The 20,134-nt window shown below is 37.8% G+C and overlaps 1 protein-coding gene across 1 annotated transcript in view; it reads left to right on the top strand.

Annotated features, from left to right (window-relative positions):
• MBP (myelin basic protein) overlaps positions 1–20,134 on the top strand; it is a 117,606-nt gene that overhangs the window by 27,475 nt on the left and 69,997 nt on the right. The window contains exon 2 of the mRNA XM_072852850.1: positions 995–1,069. Within this exon, the coding sequence (XP_072708951.1) occupies positions 1,019–1,069 (51 nt within the window). The 5' untranslated portion in view covers positions 995–1,018. The remainder of the gene's footprint in view (positions 1–994; positions 1,070–20,134) is intronic.

The raw sequence follows: 20,134 nt of genomic DNA, 5'->3' as shown, positions 1-20,134 counted from the left end.
CCAAGCCTTTTCATAAGATTATGCTTAGTGAAATTAACTTAGCTCTCTGATAGCGAGAGCATTGTGCCAGGATTTCTGATGCTGAGGTTTTACAGTATATACCTCTGTTTATTGCAGAATAATGAAGTGTTACTGTTAGCACCAGAAATTTAACTTTATTACTGAAAGTTCAGCTCATAACTCTGAGAGGAAAAAGTCCACTTGAAACTTCTTTTGCATGTAGTTTTAAGTTTCAGAACTCTAAATGCTACCTTGCACTGCATTTAAATTGGCTGAAGGCAGCAGCTATGTATAAGATCCTATACAAACACATACTTCTATGAGAAGAAATATGTAATGTAACCACAAGCATACTCTAAAAGCTGATATTTGAGTGTTGTGGCTTAACCTACGTAAGCTCTGTTAAAGCTGAGATACAACAGGATGAGCCAGAAAATACAAGGAGTTGGCATTCCTTTCTTATGTGCTTGTTATGAAAGTGTGGGCCGTAAAGAACATATCCATTCTCACCTCCACAGCAAATTGTTAGCAGTTTAGTGTGGTGCTTTTTTTCAGTAATTGCTGTTTATATGATGGCAAATGTGAATTCAAAAGAACTCACTTGATATTTTATCTAAGTTTGTAGTTATAGATCATTTGATACCTATTACACTGTTTTGGTATTGTAAATGTGATACTGAAAGACAGGGCCCCTACGTAATTTCTAATCTAGTCTTGTTTTATGTGCAAATTTCACAGTAAACGCTTTATTTTTCCTCCTCTGTTTATGTCTTTTTAGAAGCAGGGAAGCTTTCTGGTATTGCTTAAATTTGCAAAATAAACCAGATAAGCTTTTTTTTTTTCTTAGGATCTTTCACAGATCTTACCTCGGACTGTAAAAATGCTTATTGTATGAGAACTATCTCTTTGTTCCATGTCAGATGAAAAATTTAATTTGTATGTCAGTACAAATGTATTGGTTTTAAAAATGCTGTTTTGGTTTTATTTTTTTCAGAATTTGAAGTTCTGGTGATCCGTCATGGGGAACCATGTAGGAAAACGAGAACATAGCGCTGAGAAGTCAACCAAGGTAAGTGTAGAAAATTGAAAAGGCAAGGCCACTTCAGAAATGTGTATGTTATGAAATATATATATATATTTTTTTTACATTAGGTTGTTTACCAGATCACTTTCACCATTACTATTTTGTAGTTGTCACTATAAAATGACCACCTTCTTTTAAAGAGTGTCCTATGAGATGTGGCCAAACCAGGATTTTGCTGTGCTGGATTTAATGAGAGATGTGATGTTTTCCTGCGTCAGATCCATAGCTGATAAAAAGCTTCTCAGTCATGGTGGAAATGAATGAAATGAGCCTTAGAAGCATGATATTGCAGAAATTTTTTAAGAGCTAGTGAGCTGAATTATGTTCTGCATGTTGACAGCTTTCCATTTGGGCAGTCATTGGCTTTATCCATAAGAAACATTCTACATAGAAACACGTAAAAGAAAAAAATTCTAAAGGAAAAGATTATCAGTCTGAGGAGATACAGCTTTAAAAATCTCCTCCCCAGAAAAAAAAGATGAGAACTGTCAAAATATTCATTAAAAGTTAGTATTTGCTTTCTAAGCCTCTGCTGACACTGTTGTGTGTTTTGCATGTAGTGTGGTATTCTGTTTGCCTTGTGATAATATCTTGTTTATTTGTTTTTCTACATTGTACCGGAAGATAATTCACACATATTTTAAAAAAGACATCTTTCTATATATATAAAAAAAAAGATGCTGCTTGTTGCTAGCTATTGCTAACTTCCTCCACCCATCCCCACCCAAAAATAACAGTTTACAGCCTGAGCCCACACTGTATAAAGCTATTGCCCTTTGCATTGGACAGATGATGTAAACAGGTAGTTCTGTGCTTCATCTGGAGGAATGTGGGTATTTTGCATTGCTGTGGCAGATAAGCAGCTATCCCTAAAAGGTATATGAACTAGAATTCATACAGTTATTAGTTTTTTGCCATCTCCTTTAGGAAAATGCATAAGCATGCTGGAAAGAATAGGGAGAAAACAGCAGGAAGAGAGGACAACTGGCTACATATGTGTTTGTGCAGTATTTTCTAAAATGGTTTTGTGGCCCAAAGTTTCAATTTCAGTATAGACAATAGTATGAGTCCCAAGTTGTGGTCTTGTAGTGACTGGTCTTGTAGACTTCCCCTCTGGAAAACTCCTTTGTGCAGATCCAGCAAAGTCAAATGCACCAAACAGATGTATTTAGCCAAATACTTTGATCCGTTCTGACCAAGGGTGTGAAATCCTGCAGGTGTGATATGGCAGGTATACAGAGCTCGATAGGCTGTTGTGCACCACGTATCCCCTGCTTTGGTCCTTGAGGACAAAATTTGGTTAGAAAAACACATCATAACTTTTATCCCGCTGTGGGATCACCTGTGTCTGATGCATCTAGGTGGCAGGTGAGTGAGTTGTCGGGCACATGGGGCCTTAAAAAGGAAAAGATTCTTCAAACTGTAGCAGCCGATGCAATAGGTGCAAGTTTGCAGTGGTGAGCAAGAGTCAGGTGGCCATGAGTATTGCACTTAGTGTGTAAGACAGGTCTGTAAGGAAATGGATTGCTGCATTTTTTTTTAATTCCTTCTTTTTCCTAATTAGTTCATGGAGAATACTTGATTCTGCAATCAAAATAATATTCATTTACCTAAAAAATTTTTGAAGGGGGAACTTATTTCTGTAGTAATATCTTCTGTCCATCACTCATCCTTCTAGAGTGACAAAAAACCAAAACACCAAACCCCTAAACTTTAAAATAAGCAATGCTTGATCAAAATCTCCCTTTATGCACGTAAGACAGTAATCATTTCACAAGAAATGGTAAGGGCACAGATTTAAAATCAGGAAATAACATGGTTAAGGTGCTACTATGTATTCCACATAACTGGTCAATCTTGATTCAATTCTTACAGGCAGCATTAAAGTTCTTACTGGCAGTGGTAACCATATGTCATAATTTTTTCTTTTTTTTTTTTTTTTTTTAAAGCTGAAGTAGCTTTTTTTTTTTTTTGTCATTCAATATACCTGTAAATTAGAACTGTTTTCCCACCAGTCGTCTAGTGTGCTATGGGAGACAATTGCTGAAGGCTTGCAGAGACTACAGTGGAAGTGCTGAACTGCCTTTCCTTGCTCTTAGAACTGCAATGAAAGAGGCCAACATCTCATTAAGGGTCTTTCTAAAATTCGTTACTTGTAACTTCAGGCTGTTTACTATAGTTCCTTTCCCAAAAATACAATACCAAAGAACAACATCATTTTAGGCAGCTGCTTTGAACCTGTGATGTCAGATTTGCTGTACAAACACTGTACTGTCTCCTGAACTGATAGACCAGTTCTCCAGACAGCTATTTTATGTATAGTGACATTAGAGAGACTGTTACCAAACTGTAGCGATTGTAACTCTTGGTTGTCCAATAAATGCCCTGTAATACAGGAATTACTATGGGGGTTTTGGGGGTTTTTTGTTTGGTTGGTTTTTTTGAGTTGGCATTTAGCTCTGCTTTACTTTCAGTAAATTTGGGTATTTGAATTACAAAATTAGAAATAGAGATCTGGAAAGCAATTATTTCATCAAATGTCTAACATGACACCAAGTTGCTTTCAAATTGGGAAATATGCAAAAGACAGCAAGATAGCTTCCCATGCTGTGATACTTCTTTCAAAATATTGTTCTTCTCTTGATTTATAAATAAGCCAAGCTACCGTGATTATTTAATAAATAATGAGATACTGTGAAATTAATTGGATGCTTTGAAAAGTATTTGGTCTATTTGACCTAAATAATGCCGAAAATATTTACAAAACCCTCACATTTTACTCAAAGCAATAACATACTCCATCTCATTTCCATTAGATTTCTTTCTCTTGTATTTAATGGACCTGCATTTTTTAATAGTTTTGTAAGATACATAAAAACTATTTAATGAACCCATCAATTTATCGTCTTTCTTTTGACGTTGGATGATATTAGACTTTGCAGTCTCCTTAATGCATTAGTAAATGAGTAAGTATTTATTTGTTTAACTTTGTTCTTAGTATTAATACTTGGGTTTAAACTTACATAAATATATTTAAGAACAACAATAACAACAGAATGGGCTGTCCTTCATGCCCTGAGTTTCTTTAAGTTCTCAGAGAGCTAAATGTAGAAGAGTAGAAAGAGTCGACAACTGAAGTTTTATTGGTCCTTGTTCAGAGTTGTAGTTGATCTGTGTTAATTTGGCACCATTAAGCTACGAAGTGCTACGTGCTCTTTTGTAATGACTAAAGCTGCCTGTAAGTATTACAATAGCGCAGTTCTCTGCTACTCTCCATTTTGATTCTCTCCCTCAGAGAATTCTGCATAGCATGTATATTGCCATCCCAAAATCATTGAACCTTCTTGGTACCTGTCAAAACTATCCCTTAACTTCTTTGATTGTTTGGGAAGATGGGGTTGGAAGGAAGGTTTCAGTCATTGTCCCATCTATTCCACAGCATCTACTACATACACCAAGTCCACGGAGCCTGGTTTCCATGTGTCTCAGGTTACATAGTACTGTGGGGACCTGGACACCAAACTTGTGAGCTATAATAAACGATCAAAACCCACTGCACTGCTATGTCAAGGGCTTGCATAAGAAACTTAGGCCTGGAATGTGTTAGATTGTTGAAAATACTGGATCATCTACCTGTTTCATGTCCTTGACCTACTTGGGGTGTGCTGTAAATAAACGCTAAGGAACCAAAACCAGTTGCTACCTCTGATATCTAACTCTGAAAAACTTTAGGAAATGTAAATTGCCACAGTATATTGCTTTCTCACAGGCCAAAATTGAAAACAGATGTAGTGATGATAAGGCACTCAGTCTACAATTTAATGTTTTGTTTGAACTAAAAGCTATCTGTTAACAGTGACCAAGTCTTGCTGTGTAGTAAACTTATGAAAAAACTTGCCTTTGATTGCCCTATGTGTGTACCTAGATTCTATAATGTGTTTTGCAGTGGTTGATTTGATAGTTTTAATAAACTAACTTGTTCTTAGTGTTTAAGGAGAACTCAGCATAATTAGTTCAAGCTAAATTGCTATGGTAAGCATGTATCAATAAATTGGATGGTTTCTGTACTGCTTCTGAGGAGATTCTGTTTTCTCTTCCCTTTTTCCCCCAGTTGTCTTGCTAATGTTCAGAAATTTGCACTCTGCACAGCCTTACTTCTGATAACATTGGCAGAAAGTTTTCTGTCTCTCCCTGATGAGAGGGAGGTGAAATTCTGAAGATGGCTGGCTCTGTACATTAGTTGCATTGTTCACCTCACAGACGCTCAGTGATCTGCAAGCCAAAGGGTTTTCACACTGATCTCATCGATGCCCTACCTCTCATGGCTGACACTGCTTACAGACCTGAGCCATATGTGTGGTTTTTACCAGGTGCTTCCTCTTGGTATGCATCATAAAGTATCAAGAAAAGAAAAGAAAAAAAACCAAAAAACAAAAAACCAAAAAACCCCCACAACATGAAGTAATTTTATTTGCGTTATTAATTGCTCTGAAGTGTTATTTTTGTAAGACAGAGGTTTATTTTTTAATACTTACAGTTTGAGAGATACATGACATACAGATTATGTGGATTTTAAAGTCTGGGATATGCTTTTCTGTAAAAGAAAAACAAAACAAAAAACCCCCCAAAAACAAAAAAACCCCACCCAAACAAAAAAGTCAAACAAAAAAAAAATCAAATGTACCATATGATTTTATTACGTTTAAATAAATAGTCTTATTACCATACATAAATTAATCAGAGTGCAGCCTTTTCACTTTTTTCCCCTAGCAAAGTTGTATAGCACTGTTTTTATTTTCTAGTACAATTGTGTGTTTTGTCAAAGTTTTGCCTTTTGCTGTAAAGCAATAAAGAGCACAGGGGCTATAGTGGTGTATTTGTTGTAATTTGATATATTGATTAAAACACTCCCTCTCAAGCCAATATCTTTCTGAAGGCAAAGGGAAAATAGAGAAAACCTTTAAAATGTTGAGAGTGCCAGCGTTTTCTGTGACAGATTTAATGAGCATTTTCACCAACCAGTGTTACAGGTTACACGCTGCAGAAATTCTCGTGACCAGCCAGTGCCTGGTTAAGCCGGTGCCTGGTACAAGGAAGTGCTGTTTTTGGAAGAGACAAATCCCTTTCCAGGGTGTGAAGGGAAGTTCTGGGCAGTCAGGTTAAGCAAGACCAGTTCAATTTGATAGACGTCTGTTTTCTTCAAATTCTGCCATCAACTCAGATTTGGCCTTGAGCAAATCCTTTTGTGCTTGCTCTATTCTCCTATTTCATTTCTTAACCTTTGTACTGTCTAACTGGATTGTTTGTTGGGACAGATGCAGTGTCATTCTGTATTAATAGTAGTGCTTGGAGACCTTGAGTGGAGCCTTCAGGCACTACTGTGCTTCAGCTAGTGAGATGATATCATAGCGATACAGAAATGACTGTACTGTTTGAAGCCTCTGAGAATGCCAAGTATGCCGTAGCTGTGACATCTGTCCTCAAAAATTAACCTTAAGACCATCATTCAATATGGTATTAGAAGTCTATGTCTAATGTTTAAGTAGGCAAGTAGCTCTGCTATAAAGGGAACAATTAATGTGTCTAAACCCAAGTTATGTGTTTGAATAGTTGACTGTTCATTAAACTCTTCAGGTGCTGAACTTAATAGACTCAATTGTAGTTACAATATTTAATCTTTCTAGTGTCTAAAATACGCTAAGCTCATCATAAGTATATGTGGAAGATAAATTGTTTCTGGATCAGAGCCGGTACTTTTACACTTCCCTGTTGCCCTTTATTGTGTGTATGTGAAGGCCACTGAAGCTGTAGCGAGGCTTCTGTGCAGAGAAACTGGTGGAAGAGTTAAAGGTGGGAGGCAAGGCAGATGCGAGTGAGGAGCAAGTTCTGGTCAGTGCCACAGCACCTGCTGCTAGCGTTTAAGGAGTTGCCAGAATTGTATAATCTCGGCAGAATGTCACTAGATCTCAGTTTCAGTGAAAACGTGAGTGAATATGTAGGTAAAGGTTACATGACATAAGTTGACAGCATGTTCTTCTGTTGTGCACACAACTGCTAAGTACTGGTGTTTCTTGATTTAGGTCTTGAGCTGGTTGAGCTTGCATGGGTGTAAAAGGAAGAGGCGCAGTCGCTGTGGTTTTGGCTGGGGAGGAGGTAGGGTCTTGGGCTTTGTTCTCCCACCCTCAGCCTGCAGAACTGACTAGAAGAAGAGGGAAGTACACTCTGTACTTTTCAAGGTCTTGTGCTTCAGATGCCATGCTGTTGTGGTATAGTTTCCTATAGTTCCCTTCTTGTTAGCTTTGATATAGAACTAGATAAATGTCCTGTCAAATGAATTCAATGACAGTATCAGTTAAATTAGCAAGGAGTTGGAAGAACAGGGGCGCAATGCACTGCCCATTCTTTGTGAACTCTTTGTGAACTGTTCCAGTTGCTGAGATTGCCTTTCTAATAAGAGTCAGCCCATACTTCAGCCTGAGAACATGTTGTTCACTGCTTTAGCATCTTCATGCCAGAAAAATGAAGGTGAAGCTGTTTATATCTTCCATCTTGAGGAAGCAGTAAGTTCATGGAGATCCTGAAAGGGAGCAGTATCTTCTTCTTTCTTCACAAAACCTTTTTGTGCTTTTACTGTTGTGGTGGTCATACATCAGCATGTGACGATATGTTGTATCACCTGCTCTGAAAGTGGGTGAGGTAGGTCAAAGTAACAAGCTAGAATTTCCATTAGTTATATTTGAGAAGAGCCTAACAAAACTTTTGCAGTAATGTATTACCTTAGAATGCAGTTGTATCTGTAAAATCAGTTAAGGTGAAGTGCATTCTCCATATTAGAGAGATTGCCAAGCTTTACCTATGGGTACCCAGGGTCAAACCACAGCAGAATCTCCAGTATCTAAGACAGTGATTGATAAATCTGTCCTGTAGCACTTACTTTAAAGTATTAAACCCCAGTAAAAGTGCATTTTGAAGTTTGTCCTCATCGTTTTCCCCTAATGCTAGTTCTGTTGTCTTTGTGCCTGGGCAGTAGTTGGGAAGAAGAGTGCTGCAGACACGTTTTATTTTAATTCTCAGTTTCACACGCTTTTATTTCTGATAGTGTAACTGACTGCAGCTAGGTCAGTGTAACTAGTTGCGAGACATGGTTTCACACTATGCATCAGTACAAAGCCAAAACCCCAGCTCTGCTCAGGTCCGATGCTAAATGTTCTGCCATGAGAAAAGAGAAGTGCCGCATTTCTAAGGCAAGTTGAATCTTGCTCTCATTTGTAAATTCAGCAAGTGTGAAATGGACATCAGAAGGAAAAAGATAACAGCACTTTTCCATACAAACTATCGCTTTAACAGTAGCTTCTTTTTGCACTTCAGAAGCTGAAGAAGAATTTCTTACGTAATTGCAGTTATTTGTATACTGAGTAAATTTAACTTGTCTGCGGCTACAGTTCAAAAACTGATTTTTCCACTTTGAGCTAAAATGTCACGGAATGTTTTTCCTTTTTACTTAACTTTCTCATGCCCTCTGCTTTAAGTTGATGGAAATACTTAGGTAGCATTTGCTGGAGAAAAAAAAGAAGGTTTTTGCAAAAGGAAATTGAAAAACTTTTAAGCAGAGTAATATGACTTTATTCTTGATTGCTGAGATAAGGTTCACTCTTAAAAACAATCTGATCTTTTAGTGCAGCATCCCGTGGATGTAGCCATAAAAATATCAAAATCTGCATAGAGCTGAAAGCCACAAGATACATACCACTTACCCTGGATAATTAGGGAGACTTCTGAGCATCAGTTATAATCAAGAAGAGGCAATAATGGAAGTCTTGCATTTTTGTCACACTGCCACAGAGTGACATTCAGGTTGGTGTAGCTGGACTTAGCTAGGACTGAAAGATGAATTTAGGGAGGCATGAGGGCCTTTGGCTTCCTCATGAACTCTGTGCAGCTGAAAAGCCACAGAAAAGACCCAAGAGCCAGAAATCTTAGCAAGTCTCTCACCGATGAGATCTATCCTTAAACAAGTCACTTATTATCAAAACAGTAGTCACTGGTTTTGGGTCCTCAGTTATTCCAGTTCTGTGTAAGAGCTTCAGGATTGGATTCACTGTCTGGTAGTGCTGAGATTTTCAGATGAGCTATGGAAATCCCAATAATCTCAATACATAAATTGAATTTAATCTCAATTAAAAGGTACTATCCGAGACTGTTACGTTGAAATCTGAGTGATTTTTTCGTTTGTTTGTTTTGTTGTCATAACTGACTTATATGTCTAGCACATTTTCCCAGCCTTTCACACACACCCTCTTCCTTCCTCCCTTTATCTTCCTTCTACTCCTTCTTATACCCAGTTTCTTTCTGCACGCTACTTTCTGCCAACATCTCCATCTTTGGTGCAGTCTAAGTTCAGTGCTGTGTTTTGATTTTTCTGAGGCATTAGAAATAATACTTGATTGCTAACAATGCAGTTGCATGCTCAGAAACAGTGAAGAGATGGCCAGCTAACAGGCAATCTGATCAGGAAGGTGGGAACACCTTAGAAAAAAAGAGAGAAAATTTGCACTTTTCTGACAACACATACCCACTTGAAACATGTTTTTTTCTTCAGTCAGCTTGCCCTCTTTATGCTGATATATGACTTTCGGCAGCTATCCCAGCTTACCACAGTATGTTGCTTTACAAAGCAATCCAGTAGTGCCTTTGCTGATATTTGAAAGTAGACAATCATCAAAACTGTCTCCTGGTATTTTTATGACAGCTATCATTGTCATTTATATACTGTTTTGTCATAAAGTTGTGTTGCTTTTTTGCATTTATACCTTGTAGCTGTTAAAGAATTTGTTTTATGCAGAAACGGGAAGAATTGCTGTTGCATTCTTCTGGGGAAACATGGCTAAAATTTGTCAATGTGAAGTGGAACTGTGTGCAAAAACTTTAAATCCCACTTTAATTCCTTGTGTGCATGTATATATATATATATGTATGCACACACCCATATATTAAAAAGTACAAGTGTATGTTTAAAAAACCATATATACATAAATGCAAGTGTATATTCAAGTATAGATACTCTGCTTATATTCCTGTATGGCTGCAAATGTGCTCACTATATGAGTTTCAAAAGGCAAGAGCAGTAGCCTTCCACCCTGGGGAGTCCTAGCTATCCATTCTGAGCTTCCCTGTGAACTACAGGCTAAATGTTTTCTTAACATTGAGCCAGAGCTTTCTACTGCAGATGAAACTTGCCTTATGGTGCACAGTGATAAAGCCTGAATAATCACTGTCTTTACTGTCTTTTTTTATCTTCTTTTTTTTTTTTTTTAACCCAACGTCTGAAATTCCAGACAATTCTGGTTTTTTGAGACTTAGCAGATGAAAGGTTGGTGAATGTGAGACTCTGAGAATCTCAAGTCAGTGCCTGCAACAGTTCAGGAATGTTTATATCTCATAAAATATATTAAAGATACTTCAATACTTACTACTACTACTATGTATTGATTAAAAAAATTAAATATCTTTAACATATTTAACAAATATATAGTACTACTATAGATAAATATATCTTAGTGTTCTAGGAAAGGATTCAGAGCTCACAGTAGGTGAGACCCACTGCATAAAGTAACAACTGTTTTGTCTTTGGTACACTGCTACACAGAAAACTCAGTATGTTTGGGACAATCAATGCTACTTCTGGAGCTCAGTCACATGAGATGAGATTCTAGGTCAAAAGCTGTACATAATGAAGACTAAAACTTAGTTTTTTCAGCTGAAAGAAATAACTTGTCTTATGCTGCAGGATACTTGCTGATAGAAGGAGGTCCTGTCCTACGATATGGTGCTAATCTTCAGTTTCTTCCAGAATCATATCTGTGTTCAGAGAAAACTTATGTAATATATTTCATTTGAGATGGATCTGAACCACTGTAATCCATTACATTCAGATTGACTTAAATGAAGCATGTTGATTTGTAGGTGCTGAGAATGTGGATCTGCAACATTTAGCCTTAGGATTCTTGCAGATTCATTACCTGACAAATTACTTTTAATGTTGATTTTTTTCCTACAATTCAATATTTCAAGAAAATATAATTCTTAAGAGGAGTTTTTTCTTTATATTTCCTTCAGCTAATTTCTTGCCTTATAAGTAAGGGTAGTGGTAAGTAGAAAAAGTAGGTGAAATACCTATTTAAAATTAAGCTTTGACATTGTTTCCTCTTGTTCCTCTTGACTTAAGAGCTTTGTGTTTTCTTTTCCTGCGATCCTCTTGGGAGGAGAGGGAACATAACCCCATTCTGGAATTTCTTTGATATACCTCTTCTGCCTCTTGCACCCTTTTCCTTTCCTCTGGTGTCTGGTCTTATATAGGCCCTATAAGGATTGATTAAAAACATCTAAAAATGAAAGTTCTATGGAGCTTGGGGGAAAGGAGTCCAAAAGCTCCCTGTCAGTGGATGCCAAGATCTCTCAGGCATCAGATTCAACTCTGGGATTTTGCAGAGAGAGTTTATAATGCAATAGCATAATTCAGTTAATGCTGTAATAACACTGTATTGCAGCTGTTGAGTCACCTGATTATGGGAGAATAAAAGATTTGTGATATTTTGGAAGCTTACAGGGCTTGACACATAGACTTTGTATCAACTACATTGTGTGTCTTTGATCACTTCTAATTTGGCCTGCTGCTGCTGTATATAAGGGACAGGAGACTCTCCAAACATGTCTTACATGGAGCCCACAAGGGAGATGGCTCCACCAGGAGCAGGGAGGGCTTGGCTTCGATACCAGCTTCTGAGCACTGGTCTCAGCAGTTGACAAGTTCTTCTGTTTTTTGCCCTGAGCAGCCTGCTTTGACCAATTAGGCTATGAACCGTGGGCTGGCAGAGCAGGTGCAGAGCTGCTTTCTTCCATGCAGAGCCAGATGGCCAGCTAATTGTCCCAATCACTGAGTAAGACTTGGCCAACTCTCCTGCTGAGTTCTCAATTCTGCTGCTGTGCTTCCAAGTTGGGTCTTGTGGCTTTAACAAAATGAGGACTTCAGGGACATCTCTGAGCATCTGGACTTCTCTTAGTCACGATTTAACGTGGTTAGTTTCAAACCTTGAAATGGTTCCTGGCTGGTTTTTGTTTTCATAAAAGAAAAAATTGCCTGATGCTTAACAGGAGTAAAGACTTCATGGTCTGAGTTAGGACATCTTGCTTGTTACGACATTGTTAGTATTGAGGTATGGTTGCAATGGAAGAAAAAACTTTAAGTAGGAACCCGTATTTTGACAATTGGTTCTCTGGGATTTTGCAAAGAGAACTTGTATCTGTTGCGTTACCTATTACAGGAGAAGAGCTGAGAGGGGGGGTGGGATTTTGCGGGGAGAGTATTTTGGTTCACTAGGGTTTCCAGAATCCTTTTTTTAGGATTATTATTTTTAATTCTTAGGAAGAAATGGGAAATGATTATTTGAATGCTGCACTTAAGAAGATGTGCTAGACTGTTTTTCTAAAGGCTCATAAATTTGCTAATAGAATTGCAAACGAAAAGTGTTTGCTTATCTATGTGCTTATACTTAGTCACTCAGTATAATAACTGCAACTATAGTTTACGTCTAACCTCTTCGTATTAACATCTTCGTGAAATGTAATATGTGTAACTCAATCAGTTGCTTTTGTGTCAAGACAATCCACTTTTGTTACAATAAATCATTTTAGGAGATAAAATTGTGGGGTGCTAGAGGCAAAGGATTGGACAAAGCAGAGTAATGAGAGTATGTCCTTTGCAATGGTAGGGAATTGAATTAAAAAGATGCCTAGGTATTTCCAATAGGCCAACTATTTTGTTCAATGCTGAAAAGACAGTCTCTTGGTCTAAAGTGATTATGAAGTCCCATGTTGATAGTTATTCAAGCGGCTTGAATAGGCTGTCAGTCAATTCACAAGTAGCCTGTATATAGGAAGGATCAAATATGTAAGGTAATACAATACAACTATTTAAGTTTTTGTATTTAGAGTTTATGAACTCTAATCTGCCCTTTTTTTTTTTTTTCTTCCATCTTTTTTTTTTTGCATCCGTCATGCTCCGCCTGTTTTCTTCAGCCCTGGATTTGTTTTGCACAGCTTTTTTTAGTAATGTTTTGACTGTGGATCTGTCGGTACCAATTCTACCTGGAAGTTATGTAGTCAATGGATTATGCTACCTTTAGGAGAGAAGGTGAAGAGCTTTGCATAGTCTGTTGTGCTTATGTCTGAAGTCTGCACTGCACACTATATGAATAATACCAGAAAATCTGGCTGAGATCTAACTTCTTTGAAGTTGTACCTGCTTCATGATGAAATACCAGCAAGAGAATAGCAGTGGAAATACCTCTTTGTTCATGCATAGGTTTTCTCTCTCCAGTTAAATTCTCTGCCTAGGGAAGCAGTTGAACATAGCTGGTGCAAGTTTGATTTTCAGTTTCCCGCGTGACTCCTTCAGTTCCTGCTTGCCTGTAGAAGTGAGGCATGGATTTTAGCCTTCACAACACATATGCAGTAATGTAAAATTCTATTTATGTGCAGAGGGTTACTAAGTAACAGTTGCTGAGGGAAATGCAGTCTTTAACTGCATGACGTCTGTGCACTTAAAATTGCCAGCCAAGCAGGCCATTAACATAGATTTTGCACATTAATGTAATGGGATTTGCTGTGGGCTATGTGTGAGCAAAACCTTGGGAAAAACAATAGCAGCGCAGTTTGAAGAGTTGGAGTCTCTCCACAGCCTAGTCTTGCGGACAGGAGATGAAACCCAGTTTTCCCCTTCTACCTCATCCTCTCCATACCTGTAGATATAAAGGTTTCCACGTGTAATCAGTATGTTTTGCATGTGTATCTTCCTTCAGGGAGAGGAAGGTTGTGTGGCAAACAAACAAAAAGCCCGTTGTGACTCAGGGATAGATTGGGTGTTGATAATACAAGGAGAAGTTTGCCTTGAGCTGTGTCTCCTCTAGTAACTGTGTTTACCTCTAATTTTGCACAGAGGTTATTGGAGGATTTGTTTTTTCTTAGGATTTATTTTCAAGGAATGTTACTTTGGAAAAGTCATGTGTCTAGCCTTGAGATGGAGCTTATGTATTGAAAAAGGTTCTACTTAAGTGAGCAACCTTTCCTTTAAATCAAACCAAGTATAACATACACTAGGGCTTTGAGCTGGGGACCTTTTATATACTGATGAAAATGAGCTGTTGAACTGTCATGAAGTCCTACAGCTTTTAACTAATTTCTCTGTTACAAAGCTACTTTGTGTCTGCAAATACTTGGAAGATTGGGAGGAGTGGGGGGGGTGAATAATTATTGCAGTGGGAAGGTAACATGAGCTTATTAGGCTGTATGATTTGCTCATTGTGGACTATGTAGAACTTCATTTCAGTGAGGTTCTTGTATTAATTATATAATTATGTGAGTGTACATAAAAGTTGTGCAAAAATAAATTTTGATAAGTAACTACTACCACAGTCCTTTTATAAAAGTGGCATAAATATCTATCAAGCCTATTTAGTCGTTAGTTTCTTGGATTTTTGTAACGTTGTTTTAGCTGAATCCAAGGATGTTATTTGTTAATCACTGAGAAGTGCGTTATAACATGATATCAACTCCTGGCTATTTACCTGAGCTCTTCAGTAGCCAACATTGCTACTGTCATGTGGATAGTGTGATAATTTGTCAACCTTGCAAAATTCACTTCATCTATTCACTCATGGCAATTGATTTTTAATTTTTTTTTTTCTTGCTATGGATGACTTACAAAAAAAAAACCCAAACCAAAACCAAACCTACTGACATCAGCACTGTAAAAGCTGTGTACATTGATTTTTTTGTTCCTGGCATTGTAAAGTCTCTTGACATTTTTGATGGGATATAATTCTAAAGTACTCTCTGACTGCATTTTTTTTGCCTGTGTTTGAGACACTGTAGTATCTGAGCTTTTTTGTAGTTTCTCATACAGGCCACTCATTTTGGTTTTGAGGCCAGAAGCCTTTCCCTCTGGGGAGAAATCAGTCCTGAGTTCTTCATTGCTCAGACTACTCTTTTTCTGTAACTCTTTGTGACCAGCTGTGACTGTTCAAGTGGTTTTAAACTGATGTATTAGCCACAGCTTTTCCCTTGGGAGGCTGTCATCTCTGGTGACAGTATTAACTCCAAGCAAAGTATCTTTAAAGTTTATAGAAGAATCAAAGCAGAACAAGGGGAGAAAATTTGTCAGCAGAACTCTAAGTACATATCTGTTCTTCCAAACTCCTTTCTTGTTGCTATATAGGGACTCATGTGCGTCTTTTCTCTCAAATGCCCAAGTTTAGGAGAACTGGGGTTAAGCCTTTTTGCTAATAGTGTCTTTCTTTGCCATGTACTTCAGGAGCTGCTTATCAGTTCCAAACATCTGCAATACAATCATTTACAGTCACTTAACTTAAATGGGTGCAAAAAAATAAACAGAACCTTTTTTGCAAAGCTATGTTCTGGCCAGTTGGCCCCCAGCCGATCCTAGTGAATGGGGTTATCCCATTTCAGATGCAGGGCATTGCATTTGCCTTTATTGAACTTCATGAGATTCTTGTCAGTCTGCTTCTGTAGCCTGTCAAGGTCCCTCTGAATAGCAGCTCTGCCTTTCAGTGTAGTGACCAGTCCCCCAGTTTGCTATTATCTGGGTCTTTAATAAAGACATTAAATTATGTTGGCCTTAGTGTTGATCCCTGAGGGATGTGGCTGCTGACTGACTGCCAGTTGGACTTTGTGCCATTGATCACAATCCTCTGAGCCTGGTGGGCCAACCAATTATCTACTTCTCGTATTTCACCTACCCAAACCTTATCGTCTCAGTTTGACTGTAAGGGTAGAGTGGCAGACTGTGGGAGGCTGTGTCACAGACCACGCTAAAGTCAGGGTATATGACGTCGTGCTTTTCCCCTCCTCCACAGAACCAGTCATTTTATCACAGGAGGCTATCAGGTTGGTCAGATACCATTTGCCCTTGGTAAATCCAAGCAGGCTGTTCCCACTCACCTTCTATCCATGGAGAACAATTACTGTTAAAACTGTTCTGTCATCTGCCTTTAATAAAAAGATAATAACAGCTAAGCATTTGAAATGCTATGTATTAAGTATGGCGCTCACTTTACCAATGCATTATCGCCCCTTCACAGTAGACACAGAGGTTTCTGTTGAGCACAGAATGTACCCTACCTTTGACAGTCTTTTATACTTCAATAAAGTACTGCACTTTGGGATAATCGACTGAAAAATACTGGAGATAATGCCTTTTTCTTTCAAGACAAATCCCCATAAAAGACAGAAGAGGCATGAAGTGCACTTTCTAGTTGGATGATGATTCTAGCTTGCTTGAAACCTTGCTAGAAAGATGGACGCTGGTCACAACTCCACAAAGACTTGACAAATTGATACCAGCCTGTATATAGTAACTCTTAACAGTACAGAGTTAGTGTTGAGTGGTCACAGAGGAAAGGCAATGCTGGCTGGCTAAACTAAAGGGGTTTTTTTTCATTAAATAGCTAAAAAAGAGGAAAGATCTGAAAATTAGGCACTGAAGGAAAAGGTGTAAGATGAAGAGAAGAAAAAGTGTTGCTGCCTGGAGTTTGAGACAGACCCAGGCAGTGAATAGAAGTGCTTGCTGGTAGTGCTCCATTCTCTCCCACAGAGCCTGTGACTTGCACAGATGATGACTATAAATGGTGCAAAAGTAGCACTTATTTAAATCACTTTTTTTTTAACATATAGCTCTTGAATTTCAACATGATACAGATATGTCTTTGTTCCTGCCTCTCCCCACCATGATACTTTTCTTCTCCTGAAGGTGTGAAGGGTTTTTACTAAAACCACATTAATGAATCAAACTCTGGTAAACTGAATCATATTTTTAAATGTCAGTTTCTATTTGTTTTTTGGCTCACTGAGTGATAAGGTGGCTGCTCACAGGTGTGGTTGTATTTCTGGTATTATCATTTCTCCTGCCCGTACATGCACATGAGTCTTTCATTGTCATCATTTCTGATATTTCTTTACATTGGTAGTAGAGAAGATGGACATTATTTTTACAGTCAGTTGGAAATTTCTATTGCCTAGTCTTTCTCAGGTTTGGTTTCTTTGTTTGACTTTAAACAGTTCTAGCTACTATTTTCCAAATATATAAAATAATACTGTCCCTGTAAACTGTTTCATTTAAAAAAACCAAAACAGCAAAACAAAAAGTGCTCCTGAAGAACAGGATTGTGTATAGTGCAGATGGCATCTTTCTTATTCAGTGATTAGATTATCTGTTCATGCTTTTCAAAAGGTATGAGAACAGCCTTATGAAACATTTATATATTGGAGCATGTATCTTATCATATTGGACATCTGAAGACACTTTTGGTAAATGCTTTCTGATCACAGTCTTTTTTTTTATGGTGTACGTAAATGGAAGCAATTAGCTCTACAGGAAATAGTGTTTCACTACTTGAAAAACTCCCCTATTTCCAGGTGAGTAATAGTGTGTATTTGCTGATGAATCAGGTGTCACCTGGGACTGAAGAAGCACTAAGTGTGAGATGTGAGTCATTTCCTTGGGCTCTCAAGGTCTGTCTTGCCACTGGCTCATGGTGGTAAGCAGCAATAGTTAACTTGAGGTGACTATTTCTGAAAGTTGGGAGTGTGTTAAATTCTTGATATATAGGAAAAAAAAACCAAAAACATTTTACCTGTACTTGTTGCATATGGAATCACCAAGACATGTTAGAAACTAGCCACATCACTTTACCAAAGTTTGGATAAACACTAATAAGATCACATATGTAAGTATTCACATTTGCATGATACAGTCTGGGCTGCGTTAGAGTATAAGAGTGCTCCAGAGGAGGGCACCAGTATCTGAAGGTGGCAGTGGAACTGGTATAACAAACTACTCAGTGGCCTGGTAGCCAGAACTCACTGAGGTCGCGCTCTGAGTGACAGCCTTTACACTATCTAGAAGCCCCAGTGAGATCAGATGCTCTAATCAGGTTTAAAATATGTGCTCATTAAAGTGCATTTATCTCATGACTGCATAAGCATTCTGATATTATTGCTTCTGAGTGGAACAATGCATCCTCTATTTCCTTGTAGCTTGCTTCTTGCTTTAGAGGACCTTCATATGCCACCTGTGGGGCAACGTGAAATTGGCCTCTGCCATTCATTAATATCAGTAGCTCTTCAGGGTTTGTTTTTTGTTGTTTTTCCCCTCACAGTGGTCAGTGCAATTTGAATGCCAATTTAGACATTTTAAACACAGACTGAACAGTTGCCTGAAAATAAACAATTAAAATGTCATCTCTCTGGGCATCTGGGTAAACAATTGTTTTTGTATTTTTTTTCCAAAATGTTTTGCCTCTGAGACTTTGTTATTCCCTTCAGAGAGGGGAAAGTTATTGAACACGCAGGTTAGTATTTCAGCTTGCTAGCTTCGTACATGTGTTACAATGGTCCATTTTTCTTCTAATCATATTGGTGCAATTTTAACTCTGCACAGTAGTTTTTGTGAGAGTGCCTCTCTGTTGGCTTAAAGCATGGAGGAAAGCATTGTTCTCTTGTTTTGCTTTTAGAAAACAAAATAACAAAATAAGAAGCAAAATCATAGGAAGATGTTTCTGTTTTTACACGAGTCATTGGCGTAATACTATTTACACAGAGGTGGCTGACAAACTTTACTCTGAAGGCATTCACCTTTCTGAAAAGCTGAGCAGGCTTTAACGGTGAGTTCAGTAGAGCCTCTTGCTTGGAGTCTCTGGAGTTGTAATTCTCACCATTATCAGCGTCACAAAATTGGTTGCTTCTGAAGAAGCCATCAAAGAAGGGAATACCAATTTTTATGTAATGTCAGACTTCCTGTCTCCTCAATGTTCTTGCAGAGTGATCTGTGTGGGTACTGACTGGGTACTTGCTGAAGACTTTGGGAGAGCGCATACGGTGTCTGAAGAAGAATTGGCTTCCTAATGATTTTCAAATCGCCTTCTTTCTGAAAATAATATAAAGCACCATGATCTTGTTTAGTGCATATGAACACTGTGAAAGGGAAACGATCATATCAGTAAGGGTCTGCTCCTCCGTTTCTGATAATAGATGCTGATGTCAAAGCAAGCAGTGGAAGGGAGCAGTTTCTATTTGTGTTGGAGACATTGTTGTGTAATTTTTTCCTTCTTGTTGGAGCAAATTAGCTTTGGTTAGCTTTTTTTGAGATTCTCCTGACTTGTGTTGTATTGCTTTAGTGTTAATTAGGTATATTGTTTTGTGTTATTTACTGTATATTTTATGACAGTCTTTTAGGTTCAGTTTAGACAGTTTCTTGAAAAATGACTGACGGATAGAATATTTCAGAAATCATTTAATCTTCTCTTTAGATTTTGCATTTTGTGGTTGGTGAGGTAACTAGTGGAAGTGGGAAAGGGATTTTTGTTTTGCTCCTCTTCAAATGCCTCAGGCAAAATCATCAATTGATTATAATAGATGTTCTGAAATTACTTTCTTAAAAATATTCTGAAAAGTATTGTATACATTTCAGTGTTTGTTCTTTGACTCTAGGATTATTTTTTTACTAGAACATAGATAAATATCTAGGATTTTTTCATGTTTAGAAAGTAATTTTACTTAAATATCATTGACAATTATCTACTGGTTCACATTTGGTTTATACTCGAGAGACTTACAGTGGCCTGCTGAAAGGAAGGTCTGACAGATTTGGGCCCACAGTTGGTCGTTAGGTAAACAAGTCCCTGGGATTCTGAAAAGGTAGTTGTTCCTGACTTATGATTTTGATATAAAAATTTAGCATTTAGCTTTCTGTTGCTTCCTGATAATTGTCTTGCATGAGAATTGAAGTTGCTGAGAGTTGATGTGCAAAGTCTGTCGCTTAAAATGAAGAATTTAAAAATGTATTTTAGTGGTAGTGCCAGAAGGGTATTATTGAATTTGTATTCACTGGATTTCTTTGAAGGAGGGAAAACCTTTTATGCTACAAAAGTGTAAAAATGTTTTGCCAGAACCATTATTGGTGAAACCCTTTTTTTTTTT

Source organism: Ciconia boyciana, chromosome 2 (assembly GCF_034638445.1).
Source record: "Ciconia boyciana chromosome 2, ASM3463844v1, whole genome shotgun sequence".
Lineage (NCBI taxonomy): Eukaryota > Metazoa > Chordata > Aves > Ciconiiformes > Ciconiidae > Ciconia > Ciconia boyciana.
Note: the sequence above shows the minus strand (reverse complement) of the source record. Positions and strands in the feature narration are given on the sequence as shown.